Source organism: Cydia pomonella, chromosome 10, assembly GCF_033807575.1.
Source record: "Cydia pomonella isolate Wapato2018A chromosome 10, ilCydPomo1, whole genome shotgun sequence".
Taxonomy (NCBI): domain Eukaryota; kingdom Metazoa; phylum Arthropoda; class Insecta; order Lepidoptera; family Tortricidae; genus Cydia; species Cydia pomonella.
Window position 1 is genome coordinate 14314566 of NC_084712.1, and position 27126 is coordinate 14341691.

The 27126-nt window shown below is 37.7% G+C and overlaps 2 protein-coding genes across 2 annotated transcripts in view; one reads left to right on the plus strand and one right to left on the minus strand.

Moving 5' to 3' along the window:
- Positions 1-6180, plus strand: part of LOC133522194 (phospholipid-transporting ATPase ABCA1-like) — a 42885-nt gene extending 36705 nt beyond the window's left edge. The window contains exons 29-31 of the mRNA XM_061857425.1: positions 567-758; positions 1204-1306; positions 1747-6180. Coding sequence (XP_061713409.1) covers positions 567-758; positions 1204-1306; positions 1747-1939 — 488 coding nt within the window. The 3' untranslated portion in view covers positions 1940-6180. The remainder of the gene's footprint in view (positions 1-566; positions 759-1203; positions 1307-1746) is intronic.
- Positions 6181-7071: 891 nt separating this feature from the next.
- The window catches only part of LOC133522193 (phospholipid-transporting ATPase ABCA3-like), a 32432-nt gene continuing 12377 nt past the window's right edge, over positions 7072-27126 (minus strand). The window contains exons 12-33 of the mRNA XM_061857424.1: positions 26684-26913; positions 25683-25848; positions 25342-25575; positions 20798-20939; positions 20361-20467; positions 19816-19931; positions 19514-19617; positions 18856-19021; positions 17115-17330; positions 16760-16864; positions 16348-16519; positions 15917-16042; positions 14522-14645; positions 13875-14002; positions 13056-13180; positions 12366-12546; positions 11952-12113; positions 11399-11556; positions 10954-11076; positions 9349-9514; positions 9023-9143; positions 7072-8866 (exon numbers count right to left, since the gene is read on the minus strand). Of these exons, the coding sequence (XP_061713408.1) occupies positions 8677-8866; positions 9023-9143; positions 9349-9514; positions 10954-11076; positions 11399-11556; positions 11952-12113; positions 12366-12546; positions 13056-13180; positions 13875-14002; positions 14522-14645; positions 15917-16042; positions 16348-16519; positions 16760-16864; positions 17115-17330; positions 18856-19021; positions 19514-19617; positions 19816-19931; positions 20361-20467; positions 20798-20939; positions 25342-25575; positions 25683-25848; positions 26684-26913 (3362 nt within the window). The 3' untranslated portion in view covers positions 7072-8676. The remainder of the gene's footprint in view (positions 8867-9022; positions 9144-9348; positions 9515-10953; positions 11077-11398; positions 11557-11951; positions 12114-12365; positions 12547-13055; positions 13181-13874; positions 14003-14521; positions 14646-15916; positions 16043-16347; positions 16520-16759; positions 16865-17114; positions 17331-18855; positions 19022-19513; positions 19618-19815; positions 19932-20360; positions 20468-20797; positions 20940-25341; positions 25576-25682; positions 25849-26683; positions 26914-27126) is intronic.

Here is a 27126-nt window from a genome sequence, read left to right on the forward strand (position 1 = left end):
AAGTCGTACAATAAAATAAATAAAAAAATTTTTTTAGGGTACCTTTTTTTACCTTTAGGGTTTTTAGGGTACGAACAAAAAAATTGAAAAAAAAATTAAATTGGGTGAATTTTTTTTTTTTGCTTCAACCCTACATTGTTGGATATTGTTGGAAAGGTCCTTCAAAACTAATAGGGGTCTTCAACAAACATTTTTTGATAAAGTGAATATATTTGGAGATAATCGCTCCGAGAGAAATAAAAATGTGTCCCTCCCCCCCTGTAACTTTTGAACCATAGGTCAAAAAAATATGAAAAAAATCTTGGAAGTAGAGCTTAAGAAAGACATTAAATGAAAACTATAGCGGACATGATCAGTGTAGCTGTTTTTGAGTTTTCGCAAAAAGTTTCCCCTTCATAGTAAAAAGACGTACATCCACAGTTCATCCCTTGGTTAACAATCTACTATACTTTAAGCTCCAGTTTAGCTTATTGTGACGGAAGAGTAACTACGGAACCCTACTCTGAGCATGGCCCGACATGTTCTTGGCCGGTTTATTGATTATTGACATTGTCCGTTGTGTGCAGGCATGGACCCGGCCTCGAAGCGCCTGGTGTGGTCGTCCGTCAGCTCGGCGGTGCGCGCGGGGCGCAGCGTGGTGCTGACGTCGCACAGCATGGAGGAGTGCGAGGCGCTCTGCTCGCGGCTCACGGTCATGGTCAACGGCGCTCTGCATTGCTTGGGATCACTACAGCACCTAAAGAGCAAGTTTTCGCAAGGTAAAATTGACTTTATTGAGTTGCCGTTAAGGTTTAGATTTGGTGTCCATCTGACGAGCTGCAATATCGTCGATAAGCGAAGTAGTGGAAGTCGGGCGTGTCAGTGCCGATATCACAATACAAAACTAGGTCACAAGGAAATATATACCCTAACCATTTTTTGTTAAGCTTCAGTTTTAGACGATCGGCAAATCAGCTAATACATGTGTGATCAATTACAACAAGCATAATAGCTGTAACAGCCGTTTACAAATTTATTCGATTGTTGACCGTATTCTCGTGTATTACATTCTAAATTCCAACTAGCTTTTCAATAACTGCTCTATTCGGTATGTATGTTAACAAAGTGACATACCTGCCTAGTTTGTCTTCTATGATGCATCCGTATATTATTGAATGATTCTCGAACAATGTTGATAATTATAACTTAAGTTTTTGTTACCAGGGTATACACTCGTGGTAAAGTGTCAAGCTGGGCATCAAAGGAGTAGCGATTTGGAAAACATCAATAGCGTAATATTAGAACGTTTCAACGAAATAACTCTTGTGTGAGTATTATGTCCTAGTCTTATAAAACAATTACAATACTTAATATTTAGTGTAACATTTTGGCCTGCCGACTGACATTTTAATATGATACATACTTGTTCAAACTCCAGTCATAGTTAGACAAAGAGTCGCTTGTCGCTGGAGCAAAGGCATCTACCTATCCTGTCTATCCTGTAATGATGATCATACCGTTTTTTTTCTTATGTTAATATTATACCCAAAAAAATGGAGGGGTGTAGTTTCTTTATTTTACTTTTCTGCCCTCCTAAGCCGTATGGCGGGCACTCAAAGAAAAATTAGTTTGAAAAGGGTAGATTCTGATAAAAAAAATATGGTAGCTATTCATTTGAGATGCTGCTAATGGACTTAGCAAGGCAGTATTACTGATAAAATTTGTTTGCCAGACAAATCATTACATTTTAATTTGACGTGTTCACAGAGAATCGTACCTAGGCATCAACACGTACTACATAAAAGACACGGGCCTGCAGTGGTGGCAGGTGTTCCACGTGATGGAGGGGCTGCGCGCGCAACTCCCCATGGAAGACTACTCCGTCACGCAGACCTCTCTCGAACAGGTGTTCCTCAAGTTTACTAGGACCGGCTCCAGTGCTAAACACAAAGCCGGGTAAGGACAACTTGGTTATGTATTTGAAGTTAATTTTCTTTAAGAACGACGGGCAAATGATTAAGAAATTATATTACGACCGTTCGGAAAAATACCATATGCATAAAGTGAGGCAATATAGCGTAGGTCTCGATATATCTGAATTGTACAGCGTACACCATCGTATAATATCTCGTGGATCAAGTTTTTTTACTGTATAACGATATTTTGCTCTACTACGTAGTCTACTTATTTATTCTTACTTAAAAAGTTAAGTGTCTAAATTTGGTAAATGAATCTCTAGCTGCTCGCGTGCAGCTCGTTGTTCTATATTTTACTTGCGATACCCAATTACCTACGTATTTATACTGATTAATGTAAGTACCTTACGGGTAAAACCACAAATCTTGCCGAAAACTATATACTTACCTTGATAATACTAATGTATATGACCAACATTTGTATACAAAGTTAAAAACAAAGTTGGTTGTATCAAGCGATTAAAACATAACATACAATCATAGATTAAGAATTAAGATATTATATAAAGGAAACTATATATTGATAAAGTTTCGAGTTACCTATTAAATGTACTTAAATTTGAAATGGCTCCTTAAGATGACGTTCATGAATTTATCGAATCGAGCATAATTTTTTGTAATTGTATAGGCTTTACTAGTTGCCTAAATGGTCAGGTATATGAAAACATAAATATCACTCGGTAAAAAATCGGTCGAAAATACCACAAATCGACCTGAGTGAATCTCATCTCGCCTTACACAAGCTAGGATTAAAAACTTTACATGGGTATTCAGTATTCATGTTACCGTAAAAACGAGTTTTTAATGAAAATTAGTTTCCGAATCGTCCCAGTTAAAACGTTTTCACTAGTTAAAACTAGTTTTCCGTAAGGGATCAGTGAAAACTAGTTTTAATTTGGATTTTTCACTCAAAACTAGTTTTTACAAAGTTCCTTGGTAAATACTAGTTTTAAATAGGGAAAACGTATTTTAACTAAAAACGGTTTATACTGTGACATATAATTATATAGGTGTATAAATGTTTGTGAGTGTTTAGACGATCGTACCGTTATCGTTTCTGTGTTTTATAATGCCTTACCAGTGTTGTTAAAACAAACCTGAGGCGATAGATAATAAACACTGCCAATCTAGTCAGTTGCGTTCCTCTTCAATGTAGATGGCGCCACTTTAATTTTGTTACAAAATTCATAGAAAATGAGCAACAGAATACTTTAAAATTGTATAGACGTAATTGAAAATACAAGATCTCAATTATTTATTTATAATGCTGAGTATTGGCTACGTGAGAAGTTTGTGGTGGGACTGCAGGGGGAAATACATACGACAACAACGCACGGGATGGGAAAATGTGAATTTTCGTGCGATGACATCTTCATACTGTTTGATAGCTGCGAACTGTCAGATGACTAATGTTCCCCAGACCCGTCAGGGCGGCGCTACTGTCATGCACAGAGCGAAACCTTAAAATCTTGTTACATGTCATAATAAAAGTGGAAATCAAAACGCTACACAAATTATGTGATGTGTGAGACTGAGACATGTCTAAATCAATAACAATACAGTTTTTTAGAAGGGGAAGCAAAGTTTTTATATTGATTAGCAGACTTTATTATTTAATCCTTCTCTTTGCTTAGAACTTACTTTTAGAATCTCTCATGATCTTACTTTTTAAATTTAAGATTCACTTCAACTACGAGTACACGTGTGATTTATTGTGATGGAAATTTTGATTATTATATTTTTACATTAAGGAATATTTTTGATGTCCAAATACATAATATAATTATGTCCTACGTATATACTGCGGCCTGAGCTCAAACTTCAATATACACCAACGATTCCTTACGTGACAGACAAAGCGGTGCATTTGCTAAAAGTGGACGCATCCCTTCCTCACTACAATAGTTGCGAATTTGAGCCATATTGGAGTTTGTGCTCGGTTTTTACTAGTTATAGTTTGATATTGATTTTATGACCTCAGAAGGGACCGAGCAAAAAACTGGCGCATAGGTTTTTCTACAACACTAAAATAGTACATTACGATACAAGTGCGAAAAATAGAAAATTCGAAACGAGTGGCGATAAATTAAAACACGACCGAAGGGAGTGTTTTAAATCGACACGAGTTGCGAATTACCTATTCGCACATGTATCGTACAACGTTTTACAGTACATATGGCCCTTTAAATGTTCGACACAGTAACGTAATATGCTACTTCTCGCACTAGTGCTATAAAGTAGCCCCATATGTACTGTAAAATATCATTATAGGTAGGGTATGTCACCAAATTTTAAGTCTGACCTTTGTAGCAGGACTTTTTGTAATAAATGTGATATTCTATTCTAGGCGTTTACCTAAATATGCTTGTTACAGTACTTCACCATGTACTTAAACTGTAGATAATAGTTTGAGATATACATTATAATTAATGTACATTAATTTATATTTAAAATTTGTACTTACTTGTCATTACCATCTTTTTTAAGGAAACGACCTGAAGGGCTAAGATGGTCGGCTCTTTATCATTTGTCACCATGCCTGTCACGTTCTAACAAGTATCTAAGTTCGAAAGTGACGGGCATAGTGACAGGTGACAAAAATGGAACCATGCTGCCACCGCTGCAGTGGCAACATGGTTCCAAATGATAAACAATTACACTAAATCTTAGCGCTACTGGTTACCAATTTTAAATTTATAGTAATAATGCAGAAGCTCTTAGTGGTCTATACCACTAAGAAATATACATTTTGTCGCAGTGTATTTTCTTGACTATTTAAGAAAAGTTACGAGGTCACTTATCTTATTTTAAATCTAATATCAGCCTGGCTAAAATGGTCGGTTTTTTATCATCTGTCATCATGCCTGTCACGTTCTAACAAGTACGTAAGTGCGAAAGTGACGCATGACTTGACAAGTGATAAAAATGCGACCATGTTACCGCAGCAGGTTCCATTTCTTTATATGAAAAAGGCGCTTATTAATAAAGTACAATTAGATCTGTGAAAATGAATTAAGAAAATTTGTTCTCGGTACTGCCATGTTTTAGCCATAATTAACCATTGTTCCTTAATTTTTACAATTATTGGTTACTTTAATATTAATTTATTTAACCATACCTACACTTAGGTACTATAACTTGTTTTATTTTACGGAACAGTATCGCTAGTTATATCAAATTACCTGTGTAAATTATATAAATTTGTCATATTATCAAAATACATTTTTATGCTTGATCTGATGAAATGATAATGAAATAATTGATCTTACATTCAGATAAGACAAAAAAAAGAAAAACTATTCTTGTTTTAGAGCGGCGCCGATGTTTTCTCTTGTCTTAAGTAAGAACAAAACAAAAAGAGGATAGATTACTACCTTGAACGCACCTTGTTACCACAATTTAAATGCAGGGCCAGTTTGCTTTATAGATGCGCTTTTTTAGTTTTTTTATCATACTACATACTTAAATTCTCCGGATTGAAATATGTACTGATTACAATCAAAAAGGAAACCTTGTCAACAACCGAGGTTGTACAGTCGCCATCAGATATATCGGAGCTGCTCAGATGCTCTAAAATATCTGAACATACACTTTAAAATCTTGAGTCTATAAGGGCCTCGCTAGCTGATGGGCTAGGAGGGGGGGTGGGGGGGCATACGTTTAGTTAGAAATTTTGTTCAGCAGACCCCCCTTCCCTACCTCCCTTGGCGACGCCCATGACAGACGCTTATTCAGATATTTGTAAACATCTCGGCCGCTTCGATGTATCTGATGGTGACTGTAACTTTAGCCTGAAAATTGCACATATATTTTGCACTTACATCATTTTTTCATATATAGTATAAGAAGTAAGTCTATAAGGAAAGGCAAAACAGTGTGTTAAAGACGTTACAATACAGTATTCATTATTTATTTGATCTTTTGACGTGGCTTTAACGTGTTCTTCTAAGATAACGTGTTATACTAACGACGACCAGACGTTCCGACGGACCGACGGGAATGCAGCTATATGTTAGACTGAAATAGTAAAAAACATCTCCATCTCCACTTTTAACATATACCTAAGTTAGAACTCGTCGGTTCGTCAAATGGTCCCGTCGTCTGTTACTCTATAACCAAGTATTCTCAGTGGTAGTTTTATGTACCTACACCGTGGTGAATGTATTTTGTATTATCTTTGTGTGTAGTGATAGATGTAAAATAAAATATTTATATTTTAATACAATATTCTTTTATTACATAAATAGACAGATGCCTTAATCTTACGTATGTATAAATGTCATGTAAGTCATGATATAATATAACATATAAAATCTACCTAACATTACAAATTTAAATCGTATATATTATGGCGATACAACATACTTTAGTATAAGGGCCAATTACATCCACACTAAATCAGGCCCGAAGTCGAGCCCAAATAAGAATATTTTTCCGTTCCATTACAATATTTGGTATGTAAAAAATATTTTGTCTCTAATTGCCAAAAATGTTCAATGTTTGATATTTTTGCATATGAACCATTTTTATTACATTTCAAATATTGTTAACGATGTGCTGATATTCCGTGAAACGAAAAACGATTATCAGGTCCAACATCGGGCGCGATGTCGGGAAGTGTGGATGTAATTGGCCCTATAAACAACAAAATGTTGTTAACCACATGTCGACTTGCCACCTGTGTTACTGATAAAGTAAGGACACGAAGCACGAAAAATTTTGTACATTGACTCGCCTTCCTACCTCTAATGCACACGCATAATGACATTGCAGTCAATGCCACTGCGAGCGGGACAGCAATATATATATGCACGTGCGATAGAGATAGGGACAGGCCGGTCAGTATGTGTGGTTAGTGTGCTTACTTTAGCAGCAATACAAAAAAATACTTCAAAACACTAGCATATATCCTCGTAAGGCCCAAGGTCCTACCTATAGGACTTATTCAGTTCGATGAAATTTAAATCATATTCAATTAGGACAGAGTTGCATTTGTTTTGTTTCGTGCAATTTTCAAACAAAATAAAATCTACTGTATTCCGTGCACTATAGGTTCAAATTTCAGTGGCAAATTTTGCATTTTTCATGTCTATGGCTGGGCCTTAAGAGGATATTTAGGGTCTACAGTATGGGGTTCTTCCAAAAAGGAGTGTACAAGTTTTTAAAGGGTCGGCAACGCGCATGTAACACGGCTGGAGTTGCAGGCGTCCATAGGCTGCGGTGACTACTCACCATCAGGCGGGCCGTATGCTTGTTTGCCACTGTCGTGGTATATAAAAAAAAAGTAAATGTTATTGCTAGAATTCATTCAGTTCATGTGTTTGTCATGAATTCTAGCAATTCAATTTTCTAAAATTAGCGACTATAAATTATTTACATAACTTTTGGCGAAAAGTTGCTAGAGCGGACTAAGCTAACTGCACGGACAGGACTGGAAGTGCAACAATAAACGTCATATTCCTATGAAAATAATTGTTTGCAGTTAGGAAAGTAATCTCGAACCAAAATTTGCTGGTTCTAATGGATTGTTGATGAAAATAACTGTATTTTTAATTACTTTGCCAATCTCGATCTCGAAATTCTGACGGTCGAAATCTAAACTTCATTGACACAAATTTTTCATGCGTGATCTCGCGATTTCGAGATTGACATTGCATTCCCTCCCCCATAGTGGCTCTTATAAAATGTTATATAACATTGTGTGACGGGGCATATTGTCCGTGTCACACGATGTTATATAACATTTTATAACAGCCAATGTGGGAGCACCATTACATTGGCACTTCACAGTCGGTGCAGACCTTAGTCGGAGTTTATACAATCATCAACTATCGTTCACATAACTGATGATTCTTAAACCCTATTGCAAAGCCATAAGGTTCACTAATGGTCAGTGGAGCCCTTTTCCAGGCCGCACCAATCTACAAGGTTTTCCAAAAAATTCAAATATATTCAAATTAATCCATTGAACTATTATTACTACGTATAGATTATAGAACCGGTACAGAGAACCAGTATTTGGCGCCATGAGTTGTTGTTTTGACAACAAATCATAGAAGCGAACCGTTAATCTCGCGACCTAAACGCGTAAGCGCCATTAATTTTTTACGGCACTTACGTTTTGGTCGCGTGTCATAGGCTGCGATTGCGACAGTTTGATTGTTTGGTATGGCTTCTCTATAGTAATAATAACTGAATGAATTAATCCATCTTTGTTGACTCATTTGAAGACAGGTCACCTTTTCCTAAAGTCCAATATAATTTGAACCTTAAATCGGAATACTAAAGTTGAAATTCTATTGGCGTATGTGGTAGATAAATCGTACTAAGTATGCGTGAAAAAGGGTTAGAGGGTTGCTGTTAGTATTAGCTTACTTCTATGATTTTATGTATGAACACACTAGATTAACGATGCTTTCGTGTACTTAATGCAGGAATCGAATTTCTCACCGATATACAGGGGGAAGTCTAATACCACTAGGCTTTCTCTTCGGGACGCCCGGCATCCATAAGAAACACTGGAGTATAGCACCAATTACTTATCTTAAAGAAACCAGAAAATCAGCTATCGGAAATCACATCTGATTTTCCCATGAGGAGTACCTAGACTCCGACCACGCTAAGTTTGCACCAACTTGGTAGTTAAGTATAATTCATTCACTGCCAAGAATAAAAGATTCCATTACTGTATTGAAGACACGAAGTCATTGTCGTACTTATACTATAACCTTTCTGTCATTTCTCTTTGGTACTTTGTAAACTGCAGGAATATTTGTTCCAACGTGGTTTGTGAGATGGTATAGTCCTCCACGTCGTGGTCTTGCCGGCAGCGTTCCATTGTGCCGAACATTTTGGACCACGCAACGCTTCTGTCTGGCAGGTAGTAAGTTAGTAAGCCTTGGTACTCTTCCCTATAAAAAATGGTAAATTAAAAGTTTAGTTTTGCCCTTTTGTTTAAAAAAACACTACATTTTAAATAAAAAAACTGTTGTCTAAAAGGAATTCCAGTCGCAGAAGCTTTTCTTACGACTGGCAAACATAGCTGAATAATTAGAATATGTACTTACATTAGCTTGGGAGCGGTGAAATTGGTCTCTACGTAACGCTTTACCGCAGCAATGCCGCGCGCGCCAGCTATTGAATCCGTACTTTCCTCGTCCATTTTCATTTTTAACGTTAATGTGAATCCTATAAAATATTTAAGTCAAATAATTAAGGAATGCAATTATATTGGGTTACAAGAAACTATAACGCAAAATACGACATTCAGCTCTAAATCATAGATGGCGCTGTTATAGAATTACTCAATGTCTAGATCACGCATACGTGGTGTTGTTTTTACAAGAATACATATCTTCACCTCCTCACTCGATTTCGCCAAGTAGACATTTACCTTCAGAGAACTTGTTCTTCAAGTGTTGCGGCGTGCCGAGACACTGGAAGTTGCCGTTGACCATGATGGTGAGCCGCGAGCAGAGCGCCTCGCACTCCTCCATGCTGTGTGACGTCAGCACCACGCCGCGTCCCGCGCGCCGCGCGCCGCGAATGGCACGCCAGACCTGCCGACCACAGAATGCACATTAAATGAATACCTACATAAGTACTTACCTATAGGTGAAAATCTAAGTCACAAATAGGTACTTAGCCGCCGCCATGCAACGGAAGTTACGCTCCCACTTTAAAGTGCATTTTTCTACTCGTCGACTGTAATGGTTGAATTAAGAATTCGTATACTAAACTGTATTTGCGTACTTTTCATATATAGGCCTCCAACTCATTTCATTTCGTTTATTGCAGAACCATGGTTACATTAAGGTGTTAACATGTATTAAGTGCAGGTTACCCTGTCAGGGTATAGCAACATTATTGATATTCTAAAAACTAATTACTAAAATAAATACATAGTCAAACACAAAATAGCATTCACGTAATACTAGGAATTCCTTACAATTAAAATAAAGCAGTAATACTATAATTATTAACTCAACTATAATACTAATAAGCAAACGATGTAATCGATTATAATAAATTTGTCCAATCATGTAGCGCCGCGGTCCAGTTGAAAAAACTACAACGCGCTACTATTTCATGCGTAATATTTATATATTATGCACGCGTTGATGTCTTTCGTACTACTGAGATACTTACCTAATTTTCTTTAAATATTTTATAGGTTTTTATAGTAGAAAAAGTATTCTATAATATAGTGATATAATCAAGCTTTTCAATCTCGTCCCTTCATAAGGCCAGTCATCAAGCTTCATGACCTAAACACGGTCTCTATTACTTATATCACGATTGCATAAAATACAATTTCTAGCAGAAAACTAATATTAGGTATACCAGACACAGATAAACGTTAGGTACTTTAATGTCCATGCCAAATTTCATGATATTTCATCATGTAATCTTATCGTTTTTAAATGAGAGCGTAACTACGATTTTATGGCAGCGGGGACTAAGTTCTTGTGACTCTTAAACCATAAGTACCTGGGCGACCGAGCTTTGCTCGGTTATAACTATTTATTGTAATATGGTGGTGTATAGGTGATAATCTTAACTACATTTTTTTACTAAATGAAACTCGTCTAAAACAATAAAAATTAAAAAATTATATATAAACTTGAACATATAAAAAAAAAACAAAAGTTAGTCACCGGGCGAGATTCGAACCCGTAACACTCGTTTAGCAGTCCGCGTCTTAACCCGCTGGACCAGACAGTCAGTAGCCGGCAACACGAAATTAGCGACCATATTCTGCGTCGAAAGAAAAACGCATGAAAACTCGAAAACACGCGTTTTCCCAAACATAAGACTAATCTAGATAGATTGTATACCCCCAAAAACCCCCATATACCAAATTTCAGCGAAATCGTTAGAGCCGTTTCCGAGATCACAGAAATATATACAAGAAGATATATATACAAGAATTGCTCGTTTAAAGGTATAAGATATGTGATGGTGAAGTGAAGTCACTCGAACATAATTTTTTACGAACCTGTCGCTTAGCTGCAGGGTCTACTCCCGTCGTTGGCTCGTCCACGAATACAAGTCGCGTGAATCCAAGCAACGCTATAGCCGTGCTAAGCTTTCGTTTATTACCTCCCGAGTACTGCTCTACCTGCAATTAGAAACATTAAATTAACCACAGCCACCCACATCTCCAATATCACCATCCCAATTCCTACGTACCCGCTGCTCTAGATGTAACGGTGATGCCAAGCGCATCCAGGAGCATGTCCGCGCGCAACGTCACCACGTTATATTGGATGCCTATCGGCGCGCTTTTATCGTCTATTGCCCTAGCCGTCACGGTGTAACAAGGTGTATAAGTATAAACGTGACGCTTAAGAGGATAATAAAGGACGTGAACAATTTAAGTGTCAGGCGGCCTGCTGAACACCACGTTAAACAGTTGCCTAGATTGAGCAATGGTTCTTTACCCGCTTATCTAGGTGCTTGGTGAAGCCTAGCGAGTCTGCGAGCAGGTCCGCTCGCATGGAGGCGTACTGGGTCGGCAGACCGCGTAGCATAGTGAACAGTCGTAGCGTCTCCCGGCCCGTCAGCTCGCCGAAAACAGCGTCGAACTGCGGGCAGTACCCTAAACCAAACGATTACTAATTACTTATTGCGTATTGGACGGCCAGATCTATTTACAATGAATAATTATTGAATTTGGAGAGTATTTCATTCCGAATAACAGACGTTGCATTCTTCGACCCTGTCCGATGTAAATTTGTCCAGTTTGATGAGGTGACTGAAAATCTACCTACTAGTCAGGTCCAACCCCGATAACTCCGTAGTCTTAGGGACGATCTTACGATAGATCGTCGTACTATGGACGAACGAATCAGTATTTGGAATCTGATTGAATCTGAGAGTGTCATAATTTTTTTAACTATTTTTAATAATGGGGTTTAGTAAGTATTTGTACCTAATAATCGGAAGTACCTAAATCTAAGAGATACTTATTCATAGATACCGTCCAAAACTCACCTATATTCTCATGTACAGAATTGATATCTGTTTTCACAGAGTAGCCACTAACGAAGGCGTCTCCACTGGAGATGGTTTCGTCGCCCATCAGCATTTTGAAGGTAGTCGTCTTGCCAGCGCCGTTCACCCCCAAGAGACCAAATACTTCCCCATCTGCCACCGCTGCAAACAAATTGTAGGTCCTTATAATTGGTTCGTGAAGGACTAGGTACCTATACAGGGTGTTTATTTAGTCAACTTCAATAATTTACGGGGTAAATATATAGGTCATACTGAGCAACTTTTACTATGGGACCAACCCCGAAATCGCGTGGAAAAACTTCAGTACCTATAGGTACTACTAGGTACCTACATAATACGACTGTAATTTTATGTGCGTTTACTGCACATCAACCGAATAGGTGTCCCACTTACTGAAAGAAACCTGATTGACAGCTAAATGCTTCCCGTAGTATTTCGATAGGCCCTTAGCCACAAGGCTCTGCTGTGTTAAGTTGGCCTTGCTGATTTGCTCGACGTGTTTCATCTCGGCTACAACGTCAGGGTCTATGGTGCTTTCGTCGAGAGGCGGTGGGGTTTTCGTCCAGTTAAAGATCTGCAGGAAATCATTTATTTATAGAGGTTTGATAAAACATACGATTAACTTTCAGCATCAATCAACACATTTCTTATTTATTGTGTGGTATTCAGATATTCATGGGACTCCCTCTGGTCACATAACAACTTTTGTCATATTTTTAATTGTCATAACACTTTATGCATAAAATTGTAAGTCATAAAAATCTTTAGCCACAATTTTTCCTGAGCATAACTGGGTTTTTGTCATAAATGAGTTAAAGTGAAATGAGTTATGTCATAATTTTTATAGTCATACATTTAATTCGCATAAAATTTTAGGTTAGGTTCGTTAGGTATGCACAAAAAATATATGACAACTGCTATGTATGTGATCAAATATTATGGCTAAAAATATATGACACAATATAATATGACTTTTCATTTGTATGCGCAATGATGATTATGACACAAGTTGTTATACGTATCAAAGATATGACTTAAACTTTTATGCAACCCAATATGGACCTGATATTCAGAAACTATTACCTTGTGGTATACATCGTATTCAATGAACATGAGCACGGTCCAGAAGACCACGCAGGAAACCAACATGCAAGTCAGGTAGCGCAGAATGCCAGGCTCTTCCCACTCGAAAAAGGGGTCGTCTCGTACTGTAATCATTTTATACATATAGCCGGTCAAGTAAGTTTGTCAGTAGACAATAGCGCGAATTTAAAATTTTCTATGGGAAAATAACCCTTCGCGCCTACATTATTAAATTTGTTGCTGTTTTCTAACTACTGGCGGAAATGTCTTGACAGACTATAGGCACTAGTAAGTGTAGCTAGCAAAAATATACAGGTTAATTACTTATTTAGTAGGTAGTATTTAGGGGGTGTAAAGGTCCTTTCATCATGTCTATCGGTCAGTCCGGTCCGAGGCTTTGTTCGGTGAAAGTTAGTGCTAGAAAGATGCAATTTGACATGGATACTTAAAATATAAATGGTAAAATAAAAACTAGAAATTTTTTTAGGCTTCCTCCACTACACGTAAAGTAGGGATCACACTTTTATTTCGCTTTATTCCTATGGTGTGGGGTGTCGGGTAGGTCTTTCAAAACAAAAAGGGGTCTTCAAGGCCTGTAATTTTTTTCGGAATCAATAACAACTCCGAAAGAAAAAATGTGCCCTAATCGGACTAGGCCAGACCGATCCTAGCGAAAAAGTGTACAGAATCTTAATTCGACGCCGACGAGGGCACAAACTTAATTACAATTCGACTTGACTTGGTTCGTGCCCGTCAGTGGCTTTCGCTTCTTTTTAGTAAAGCGTAGCTACTAAGCACAGTACGAGTATAAGTATTTACCGCAGCAAGCAGTGTAGTTATAATGGCACATGGTCTGCATGGAGCACTCGCCAATGGGCAAGACGGCTGATAGGTAATCACATGCTTGCAAGCACGACCACTCCGTCAAGCCTACGTGGCTTAGAAATCTGAAACAATGTTTTCCGATTAAACTACAGCCTAGAATCACTTGCAAAGAATCACACGCTTCATGAGTGTAAATATGCCGTCTAAGTGTACTGCGGGTGGCTCACGCATTACACAGGCAGAGCACAAGGCACACACACTCCGTGTATTTTCGAGCTGAAGAATCGAGAGGCTGTGCCTCGTGCACAGAGGGTGCAAATTTGCCCCCCCCCCCCCCCCCTCCTAGGGCGATTGCGGCTCCGTAGCTCGAGAGTAGTGTGTGTAGGCCCAAAGGAGATATATTAATTTATAAAAGTACGTTTCGACCCACCACGAAGATGTGACCCGTCTACCTAATCGAACTCATCGAACAAAACTCCTGACAAACTGACTTCATGTATCTGACGAGACTGTAGAGCGGGAACATCTGCAGTATGTAGTCTACGATCTTCACCCCGTGCTCCATGTCCAGCTAGGGAGAGAGCAGTGCTTACACGATCTGCTGACCCACCTGAACTGGGTGAGGCTCCTGTCATACTCACGTGATGGATCTGATGAGACTGTAGAGCGGGAATATCTGCAATATGTAGTCGAGGATCTCCGCCACGTGCTCCGTGTCTAACTGAGGAGATAGTAGCGCCTCCACGATCTGTGGACCCATTTGACCTGAAACGAGTCCACAAAACTGTATTGCATTTCGAGAAAAACGCAATGCAGAGATAACATACCTATTATAGCAATAAGTACCTAATTTATTGTCAAGCAACAAAAACCCATAACCATATCTTTAGTTTGTGCTTGTAAGAATGTGTTTATTTAGGTCAGTACACAAAAATACATAAAAAAAAGAACAAAACTTAAGACTAACTTAAGCACAGTCTTGTCAGATGGTATTTGTCCATTTGGTTTTCTACCATATTGTCGGGTGATTCCGGGGTAGATGACCGTAAGGGCGATATGATTGGACCTAGGACCGGTACTAGGTGTCGCTAGTAATTGTTTAGTACGCTTCTAACTGGGAGCAAGAATGCGACCAAAACTTTAGCGACAAAAAACGAAAATGGTTTTGACTAATGAAAAATAAATTTTAAAGAGATTTTATTTTATATGGCGTTGATGCTAATAGTGACTAAAATAATATAGTGAGTAAAATAATGGTGTTATTTGCTTTTGTTGCAAAAGATACGACGCTTGTAGTTTTGTTCTAACCTCTAACTCTATAAGGAAGTTCGAGGCTTAACTTATATAAAATTTAGGCGTGGTTATCTCTTCCAGACGAAATGTAGAGATGGCCAGATTTTGTAGTGGTATTATGGCCATATGGCTGTGGAGGAAGACAGTGAAGAAGATTTATCTATCACAGATAGAGTATTCCGAAGGTTATCGGAGAGCAATGACGATGTCCCCCTATGCATGATAACGAAAAAAAAAGGTAATTGAGAATAATAACTATTGCGGGTGTGGAAAGGGAAAAAAAAGATTGGTTTAAGTGCGCTGTTGGCATTGGGGTCTAGAGAAGAGATCGCACTTGGGCAAAAAAAGAAACAAACACATACTCGTAAACTGAAGAGTTAACTTATGGCCGACTCTCCTGTAGTGGTATGGTCATCACTCCCGGAGACCTCGAGAGAGATGGCCAATTGTAATTTTTTTGGGACATTTTTTCATACTGAATTTATGAGAAATATTTTTTATTCCCTCCATTTTCGAAAGTCGATTATTCGTAGTTTATACATAAATAAAGATTTCTTTGATAACGTATAATGTATTTTTTTTTATCGCGTTTCATAAAAACTATGGCTAAGTCAGAGGACTTACATTGAATTTTACGACATAAAGGAGTAGTTTTATTGCGTTGTCAAAACTGGCTTAGCCCTATCATAAACCCTAATGGCCCAGTGCGTCCCACCAAACAATAGCAAATTGCACTTCCTTACCCAATAGAACGTTAATGAAGAACACGGCGACGAAGCCCATTGCAGGCCCGCTGAACAGGAACGACATTAGATAGTGCAGCGGCAGCATCGCGGCGCCGTACAACATCAGAGCTAAGTACATCCGACCTGGCCATTTTAAACGAATAATGTTTTAAAATTATGTGCATGCTAGATGTAAGTAACACATTTACGAAAGGTTAAATGTTTATTTAACAAATAAGATCATAGCAACATTATATATCAGCTCTTTCAGTTTTGGGCCTTATATTGACGTAATGCATATAGGTATAATCATAAATATCATCAATAAATAACTGATCTAAATGGTCACCATTAAAATCTAGAGTGGGAGTTTATGTCTCTTATGTTTTCATTTAATGCTATAAGTATTCATTTGTACTGAATGTGACTAAACATTAACCAATACCTACCTAATTCTGAAACCGTGCTGAGACCAATAACCTGGAAGGCTACACAAGAGATGACGATTGTCACAGAGATGATGCAGAACCACGCCCAGTCGAACACCGCGGCGCTGCCCCACATGACGATCGGCTGGATGCCAGCGGCCTTTTGAAGGAGCTTGGCTCGAAGAATGCGTTCCTGTTAGTGAAAAAACTATCAATTATACCAGGTAGGTAATTAAAATATATACAGTTAATTTCCGTATAGTATTTTCGGTATCTACACACCTATACATACGTTAATAACGTACTGAAATCTTGGATGGGATACGTAGGTATATCGATTTAAGTACGCTTCATAACATATAAGAGTACCAGATTTTTGTCGAAATAAATATAAATTGCTTTAATATTATTGTTGCTAAATACCGACTCTTACCTTGATATAGAACATAACGAAAACTGCGCTCACGATGCCAAGACTGCTTGCTATGCCCGATGAGAGTTGCATGGAAAGATATGCAACATAGGACTGCATGTTGCTCTAAAAAATATATCATAATTTAGTTAGCATAATATATCATAATTTAAATAACAAACACGAGCGCGTTCTCTGTTCTCACAGTAAAACCAATAAGCGGAAAAGTACCTAAATATCATTTTTAAATATAGCGGCAAAGTCAGATTTTTTTCTAGCATTTTACTTCATCCTAATTGGGCAATTCGCACATACATGAAAACATCATCAACAACAAGAAAACATAATGAATAGAGTTGAAAAATAAGGATTTTACCTGATCCACATAATTAACTTCAAGCGGGTAGTTGAACACGCTGAGAGTGGCGTTCGGGTCCCACGCCTTGAGCAGAGCCTGGTGCACGGCGCTCAGCGAGATGGCCACATCGTGGTATCCGAAGTTGCTGAACCAAGCCGTGGCAGAGTCCTCATCGAACGTGGCTCCGATGAGCATTCGGCTTCGTAGAAATGCCATTTGCGAGGGTTCATTAGTCTACAAAATTGCCAGTTATTTATCGTAATATTTCGAAGGAGAACATTGTATCATATTTATATAGCACGCATAGGGTTTCTGGTTTCTCGACCCTTTTTATTTCTCGAGGCACGGGAATTCTCGACCAGGATTTGTCGAGTTTCTCGAGTATCTCGAGAAATTTTGAAAGTCTCAAATTACATGATGTTATTTAATTTGTTTTGCCTTATTACAAATCAGATGCATAGAAGTCGTAGGTGAGATCAATAACCATACAAATGTTCAATTTTTAATTACCATAAATTGCACTTAATAATCAAAAATTCAACAACAAACAAAAAACTATAGGTGCAGGCGTGCGCGTCGGCGATGTAATATAATGCTATAGTGTAGCTTTCTTTAGGTATTTAACAAAATGTAAACAAACCACAATGTGGTGTTTTATTAGGCAAGAATATTCAAGTGAATTAATTTTACTCGATGTGACAAACTTACAGAAGATTTACTATGTAATAAACTTACTCAACGTTATAAAGCTGCTAAAATTGTGCTTATTTATTAAAAGTAAATTAGGTTTGTAATATTTGTTATTACATGGCCCTGTAATTCGTCATCTAGCATTAGAAATAAGATAGCGATCTAATCTGGACGTGTCTTTTTATTGGAAAACACCGTTGAAAAATAAATCGAGGCAAATATGTAACAATTATAAATCATATTACACTTTACAGTCACTTACCTTATTTTGCTTTCAACAGTAATAGTTACTATTTTTAAGCGTTTTTTATAAAAGACGCGTTAAGACTGTTTACCTTTTTCTAATGCTAAAGGATGCATAGTATTAAACCTTAAATTCTTTAGACATTTGATGAAGTAGTTCAAAAGTTACATAATATGAAAATCTGTTGAAGCCAGAACGATAGGGGACGGATCAATAGTAGTCTATTATTGGGTTGGTTAACTAGTTTACATTTATTTAAATACCTAAAGAAACACAGTATAGAGTATAGACGCATCACGTGTCATACGCGTGTTTTCTTTTTACTATAACAAGAGATTTATTTCTCGAGCTCTCGAGGCATTGAGTTTTTTTTTCCGCCTCGGCAAGGGACGAATTTTTCGAGATTTCCCGCCTCGAGAATTCTACCATAAGCACGCATTAGCATGGGAATGTCTTTATAAGTGCGTGTCAATGGAAGTAATGTCAACTCGCAACTAAAAGATGGCGTGGTTTCGCACTTTTGCATATAATTAGATAGATAGAGATCTTTATTATTTGCGTATGCAGGTATTTTATATATATGGACCCTGGAAAAGGTGTAGCAAATAATAGATATGACTTATTAGGTACACCAAAGAGATTTAGAAATAGAAGTGGATTGTCCAAGAAAATTTTGTAGCCACAGTAAATTTACTGCCATCTTTCGACACAATCCTTATTCTTTCACTGTTATGTGTTAAATTTGTTAAATATCAAAGAGTGGCGCTATCTTACCGGGCATCGGCTAAGGTTGTGGCGCCGAATATAAATGAATATGAAAATTACCCTATACAAATAGTAGTCATCGACGGCTTCATTCTCCACGACTGTAATCTTCATAGTTTCAATATTACTCGAACTGAACACGTATTCGTATGCGGCCTTGGCGAGTCCACCAATCGAGTTGTGCGAAGTACCATTGTAAGAGAGTACTGTTTCCGTTTCTACAAAACTGTAAATGTTATCAAATCGTTAACACTAAAATAAATTATAACACGGATTAAAAGGTATTTCATACGTTACAGTCACTTAAATACATAAGGTTTTAGGTAAGTACCTAACAAATCAGCGAGAAGACATAAAATAATCATTTTGTGCTTTTATACTTTACCGATGTCGTTCACGGCAACGACGCGATAAATCGTCACAATAGAGCAGGGGATCTAAATCTTTGAGATTGTATGCCATCACTTTTATAGTACCTAACGTGAACGGTAATGGTATATGGTAGACGATATCGTCCACAATACTGTATACAATCTCATAAATGTAGGTGCCTTTTATTAATCGTAACGGTAAATCGTGTCGTTGTCGTGGCCTCATAAAATAGGAGACTTACCAACTTTTCATAAACATGAACTTTTATAAATTTGGTTTGTGTAGATTACATATAATTAGATCCATATCTGTCAGTTCTAGTATAGTTCTAGTAATCATGACTTACCCTTGTGCAAGCGTTAGCGCCCTCGGTATGACCGTCGGCTGCACCGACATGACCCACTGGAGAATCCCAAGCGTGATGTTGATCATTAGCAGTGGCACTAGCACCTGCAGAAATATAGGATAAATTCGTTTGTTAACGAGCCTTAAGACGAAAGGCGCAAATGGGACACCATGGGAGATTCAGGAAAAACTTACCCAAGACTAGCAACAATGCACATAAAATTCCTATCGTTCATGGAGAAACCCTGGAGAATATATTTGCTTTACGTCGTGTAAATTAAGAAGATCTAGTTTTTTCCGTACCTGCATCAGTAGCAGCATCCATGATCGCGACCACACCAGCCACAGCTTAAACCAGACGGCCAAGACGTGCTGCATCCAGAGCCGACACCCACTTAGCATGTCCTGTTCCTTGTCCACTGAAAAATGTTGATTTGATCTTACGTCCTTACAAATATTACAAATGTGAAAGTAACTCTCTGTCTGTTCTTCACTCTTGAACCGACTTAGATTAAATTTGGTATGGAGATAGATCAGAGTTAGCTTGAGTCCCGGGAAAGTACCTATATAGAATAGTTTTTATCACGGAATTCATCCCTCCTGATGAGACCCAGAAGCAGTTGTTTTGATTTTGGATTTAGAACTCTCAGTCACTGTGTGATATGAACAAAAAATTGTACGCGGGGTCTCAGGAGGTTATGGGGTAAAAAAATGAGTGGTACTGGTATGGTATGGAATTGGGATTTGGAAGTACTACTTCTACGGAGAGGAAGTCGCCAGAAACTAAGAGTTTTATATGTTTCACAAGCCTAATTATAATGGTATAATTCAATTTCTCTGATTCTTACTTTGATCCATTGATAACATATCCATGTCCGCTATTAGATCATCAGTTAATCCAGACGTATTAGTTTCCACATCGTCAAAAGCGGTGGGAGCCACATCCGAGCCGACTCTGTAAAGTAAGCAAATATTATTTTCAACATGTAATAGGATTATTCCTTCTCAGAAATTTTTCAGATCTGTTGTCTAATAATAAACAAAAACATTGATAAATAAGTTAAATAAATTAGGCAGGCATACATTGATTGATCAAGGCAAGTATGCCAGTAGGAAAGGGTAGTTTGTATGCTTAATTCTATCATTGTCATTGTTATTGAGTAAGGTAATGCATCATACGGTAGAAGTAGGTAAGTCTAAGGAATAAAATCCTTAAATTTAAGTTACCTCCAAGTATATGTAGCTAGGTATGTAGCTAGCTATAACTACGTAGTATTGTACTTACGACATAAAAACATCTTCGAGGGTAGTAGCTGTCAGACCATAGTTTTTAAATTTAACGGTATCGACGTTCGCCTCCAAATCGTTTAGCATTGCTTCAAATAAATCCGACTGGTCGTTAGTTAAAGCGTATGTGACTTCGGTCCCTGAAACAAGACTGGTTTATAATATAATGTACCTTGTACCCGCAAGTTGCCCAATCGACGACCCTTAATAGGTATTTACTATTTAGTACTCAATAGGTTAGAACTGTTACTCATATTAAAAACTGTTGCCGGAAAAAATATGTGAAATAAGAACTACAGACATAAACTTTAGGGTCTCAAATATCATATAATGTTATTTTGTGTAAGTACTTATATTTCCTATTAATTATCATAGGATATGAATTCCGCTCATAAACATATAGGTACAATAATACTTGTGCATACTTTAGCCCATAAATTTGGCTAGTGTTGAAATACGTTATTGGCAAAAAAAATATTTTTGGTACAATCTTTTATGTAAATACCCATCGAGACAATTCTAACAACCACAAACACAATTACACTGTCTCCTGTGCTCAGCTCTATGTCATCATAAAATTGCATTATCATCCGATTTACATATGTATGCAAAATTTCAGTTCAATCGGAAATCGGGAAATGGCTCTAAATTAACTTCCAAGATTTGACCCACACACGATCGCGATCAGAATACGATTGGAAAGTACCCTTAGCACAACAGGTTATAATTTATAATTATAATCAGAAGTCGATCAATATTATCTTAATTTATACCTTCTTATACCTTCATACTAAAAAGCCAGACACAGATACCTACTTATTGACTGAGCGAGCGAAAGCGAGCGAGGCGTCTCTGTTTTAGCTTGGTATATACGCCGTTTGTCAAGGTGCTCAGCGCCCTCGCCAGGTTGTATTTCTCAATCGATAAAATTTTTGAGCAGATTCGATAATTATATAATTAGAATTTTTAATCGAAATAATTTGTGCACTTTTTTCTTTTTTTTGTTGGTTCCGTACAAAACACCCATATGGCGTGACTCGGTCTGTCCATCTATCTGTCACGTCGCTAAATATCTCTCAATAAAATTATTAATCGATAGGTGCCGTGAAATTACCTTCAATCTAATTCAATATTTGAATAACGAATATAGTTCATAAAAAAAACAATGTCTTTTTTAGGCTTTGAAACTTCTTCGTACTGAAATAAGTATTTTCATTTATCTGCACAATACCTACCATTGACAGTGTCGTTTCATATATTATTTCAAAACGACATATGTACTTGCTCAATCGCGGTTTAATATACTAAAGGGGCAAGTTAAATACCAGCTTGCAAGAACACCCCTTGTTATAAAAATAGTACTTATTGATACAGCAGGTCTATGGGCCAAAACACAATTACACTATACGATATCGTGTTGTGGCACGATGCGACCGCGTATCACGTTGCGACTTCGTGTCGTGAAAATCTCCGACGTAAACCGTAAATATTTATAACTTTACAGCAAGAAACAAGGTCATGTTAAATAAGTACATTAATTTGCAAAGTAAAGATTATTATTACTGACCAAACTATTGTCTGGGTCATGTTGATTACGTAAATGTCGGCGTTTATAGATAGTGGATTAACTTGGATCACAAAATTAATGCACATCGTAAATTTCCACGACACGACGTCGCTACGTTACAAGACATCGCAACGTGCCATGACACGATGTCGCAAAGTTACAAGATGTCGTATCGTGCCACGACGTGTAATTGTGTTTCGGCCCTCTCTATACATATACTTGTTATCGATCAAGCCTAAGTATGTTAGTTGTACACATTAGATTAAAATAGATATACATATCATTTGATATCTAAAGTACAATCATAAATTAGTTATAAGTGAGCTTAGAAAAACAATGACCCACTTTCAGAGCTTAAGAAACAAATATACGAGTATTATTACCTACTTATAAATGCGAAAGTAATTCCGTCTGTCTGTTACCTCTTCACGCTTATACTGCTGAACAGATTTAAACGTGAAGTTTGAGTCCCGGGAAAAGTCATAGGATTGTTTTCATCACGAAAATGTTTTTGGCAAAACTTACATTTTTGGCATAAGCTTTTATCTCTGACTGCACTTTTCCTTCCACAGGCATATTATTACATCGAGATAATTCTAAAAACTCCAAACACAAATAGGGTGCGTTGTTTTATCACAGAGTTCTTATAGCCGCTTCCTGTCCTGTCTCCATCATCAGATCAGTTCGATGGTAGGTACCACAATATTGCATTGTCACCCGACCTACATATGTATGCACATTTTCAGCTTCATTGGAAGTCGGGAAGTGGGTAAAATTTTACTTGCAAGATTTGACTGTACAAACATAGTTACATACATACATATGTACATAGGAAAGAAAATTGCAATTTAAATAAAAGGTTGTAAAATCATCATTCTACGCAGACAAAGTCGTGAACAGAAGTTAGTATCAGCCCGATTCTAACTTTGAGATACGTCAAATATTAGATCTAGATACGATAATGGATCGGATATATCAAGTCAGTGTCAAAAGTGACGTTTTTTAGGGTTCCGTACCCAAAGGGTCAAACGGGACTCTATTACTAAGACTCCGCTGTCCGTCCGTCCGTCTGTCACTAGGCTGTATCCCATGAACTATAAGTAAGTAAATATTCTTTACAGTACATATGTTGCTACTTTACCGCACTAGTGCGAAAATTAGCATATTACGTTACTGTGTCAAACATTTAAAGGGCCATATGTACTGTAAAGCGTTGTACGATACATGTGCGAATAGGTAATTCGCAACTCGTGTCGATTTAAAACACTCCCCACTCCCTTCGGTCGTGTTTTAATTTATCGCCACTCGTTTCGAATTTCCTATTTTTCGCACTTGTATCGTAATGTACTATTATTGTGCACGATACAGTTAAAAAAATAGACAGGAAATGAAAAAACACTTAAAAGTTAGGTAACAACAGGCGGTCTTATCGCTAAGAAGAGATCTCTTCCAGACAACCTTTGGGTAGCAGGAAACTATGAACTTACAACATTGAACGTGTAGTGCCGATATACATGTAATTAAACAAAATGAAGACGCAAACAATATAATACATACCTACATACTAATAAAATAAATACATATATACATACATACATTATATATTATACAAAGTCTTCAAAAGATTTTTGAAAACGGGAAGGGATTTAGCACGTCTAATGTCTAATGGCAAAGCATTCCACAACCGAACAGCACGAAAAGTAAAAGAGTTGCTATAAAATTTTGATGATGAATATGACCTATAGAACACGAATTGCATCCCTGTTCGCGGTGCCTGCTGCGTCGAGTAACGCCGGAGTCCGTGCCCCGCTTCGCAGAATGTGTCAAATGTACAATAACGACCTAGTCTCGGTTGACATTTTTAACAATAGTCGTGCAAATTTCAAACTTAAAGTAAATTTACTGTTATGAAGCATTACGTACTTCCGAAGTTCATCTTAATTTAAGTAGGAACTTTTGGCCCAATATAAACTTAGTCTTATATTTAACATTGTATATGTGTAGTCCCTCGTTTCGCTTTTTGAATGTTATATGTTTGAATCTTGTCAGCACTGTAACTACTAATATTATCGTCAGTGTAATAATATTAGTTTAGTACCTATTTTACTAACATTTTATACCTCAATCCGAAGGCAATGCCACTTATAAATTATTAGTTTATAAATCCTAGTGGGAATTGTCTCAGGATGTAGGTTGCACTTATAATGTAAAAACCAATATCCTCTTTTCTGTATCATCTGCCTATGTCTGTTTTTTCCCCCAATAAAGAAAATAAAAATAAAATAAAATAAAATGAAGGTGGTGGAGCAAGGAGATGCTTCTCCGCACAGCGGATCGAGGAAAGAAGAGGGTTGAAAAGAATGTTATAAAGAAGTACAAGAATATGAGAGTTACGGCGATGACGAATAGGGAGCCACTTGAGCTGGGTACGAAATTCAGAGACGTAACGCACACGTACGTGCGTAATCCAAATATGAATTTTATACAGACGTTTTGAAAGCGGTCAGGTTTATTTAGCTGGTCCTCTGTAAGATCAAGACAGCAAATATCGGCATATCCAATATAGGGAGAAGAAGAGATTGAGCAAGCGCAATTCTGGTAGCGAGCGGCAAAAAGGCACGAAGCCTGCGAAGTGAACTGTGATAGTTATCCAGTTGAAATTTCTACAAATTATGTATTTCTGTTGTCGCTATAACAACAAATACTAAAAACAGAATAAAATAAATATTTCTTTCCAATCTCGAGGTTCTCATCCAATCACCGAAGTTAAGCAACGTCGGGCGGGGTCAGTACTTGGATGGGTGACCGTTTTTATAGATAATGGTACGGAGCCCTTCCTGTGCGAGTCCGACTCGCACTTGGCCGATTTGTTTTTAAGAAACGTCACTTTTGACTCTGACATATCCGATCTATATCATATATCAGCCACAAACTCTATAAGAATGAAACATGGTTGTCTACATTTTAAAATCTACCTCTATCTTCCTTGATCGTTATTCCTGGTATATGTCGCCCGATGATCTCCGTACAAGACTCAAGTTGGAAGCCTTCTCTTTTGACAACCACCAGCGTGTAACCGACTCCATAGTGACTTTTGAGGAAGTATGGTGAACCGACGCATTGTAGTCGCCCGCTCGACATTATAGCGACTCTATCTCCAAGTATGTCCGCCTCGTCCATAAAATGAGTTGTGAGGATCATCGATCGCCCTTTAAAATTAAACATTTAATTAATTTAATAATCCAATAGACAATCACTTAGACTAGAATAGTCCTATTTACCGTGGCACGAGTAGTTAGTTACTTTGAAGACTGACCCATTTTCTCCTTTTGCAGTAGATCCCAGAGGGCGCGCCGAGACGCTGGGTCCATGCCGGAGGTGGGCTCATCGAGTAACACTACACGTGGTGCGCCACTCAGGGCTATACCAACCGATAGTCTCCGCTTCTGCCCTCCGGAGAGTCCGGCCGACTGGTAATCACGCTATAACAAAATCATACTTTATATAATTGTTTATGCATACGTTTTAATTTCATTCTAGGTCTCTAAAACTAACAATAACACTCTGCATAACTATTTGCGACATAAAAAATTCAAAAAGTGTGTCGTTGATGTTCATGTGCAACACACTTTAACACGCGGAAGTTATGTGGAAATTGTGGATTTAAGAGATAAGGTAATTAAAAATATCTAATCTATATAAATATCTATACAGACACGTTTTGCATTGTTATCATACGAATCGACAATAATGATGACTAGGATACCTTGAATCGTGATGCGATACCTTAATTTAATACATTGATGTGGCGCTGGGTCGGTTGCCCCAAACCTTCTGTCACCATTTAAACGTTCGCCAAATTTATGTTATGGGTAATTTTTTAGTTCACTTCAGTGCTCATTGTCGTTGATGAGTCTGTCAATCGTGGCCGGTGCCACTGACCATTACTATCTTTTTACAAGAGCCACAGTAGCGCACACAGCTTATTAGCTGTGTTTAAATTTTTTTTATAATTAATTTTACTATAATAACAAAACCCAAAGGTTCTAAATGTCAGACAGGTGCCTGTTTTGACTAAATTTTATGTTAGCGGCACTCAACCATTTTTCATGAGGGCCACAAAGACAGTTTGGCTTGTAGCCCCGGGCTGCAATGAATTTACTTCAAGGTGACGTTTGGATGTCAAAGTTATGTATCAAGTCAAGGTTATAAAATAAGCTCGGCGGGCCGCAGGTCAGTAAGTTATTTAGATAGTGTACCGTTTTATGTTCAACGTTTAATTGAATACGAGTAGGATAAGATGAGATTATTACTTACCTTCTCATCCAACTCTAACTTTGTAATCAATGTATCAATATCCTCCTGAAGGTCTTGGCCCGTGAAACCCTTCAGTCTTCCGAAGAATTCTAAGTGTTCCCTGACGGTCAGCTCGTTGAACAGTACGTTGTGCTGCGGACAGAAGCCGAGGTTGGCGCGGGCTGCCGCTGTTTGCTGCGAGATGTCGTACCCCGCCACCCACACTGAACCGCTAGTTACTTCTGTATTGCCTGAAGATTGGTAAAGTCGTCAGATTACGGTTTCAAAAACAAGTAATTAAATAAAAGATCCTCAGAGTTTTATGACGATTGTGAATAGGTACAGTCAAGTGCAAAAATATGCATCGAAATAATCGTCTCATAAATATGGTACTAGCTCTTATTACACTGGAATTACTGGAATAAGATGCTATGGGACATATTTTTGAGTAAGATGTGTACACC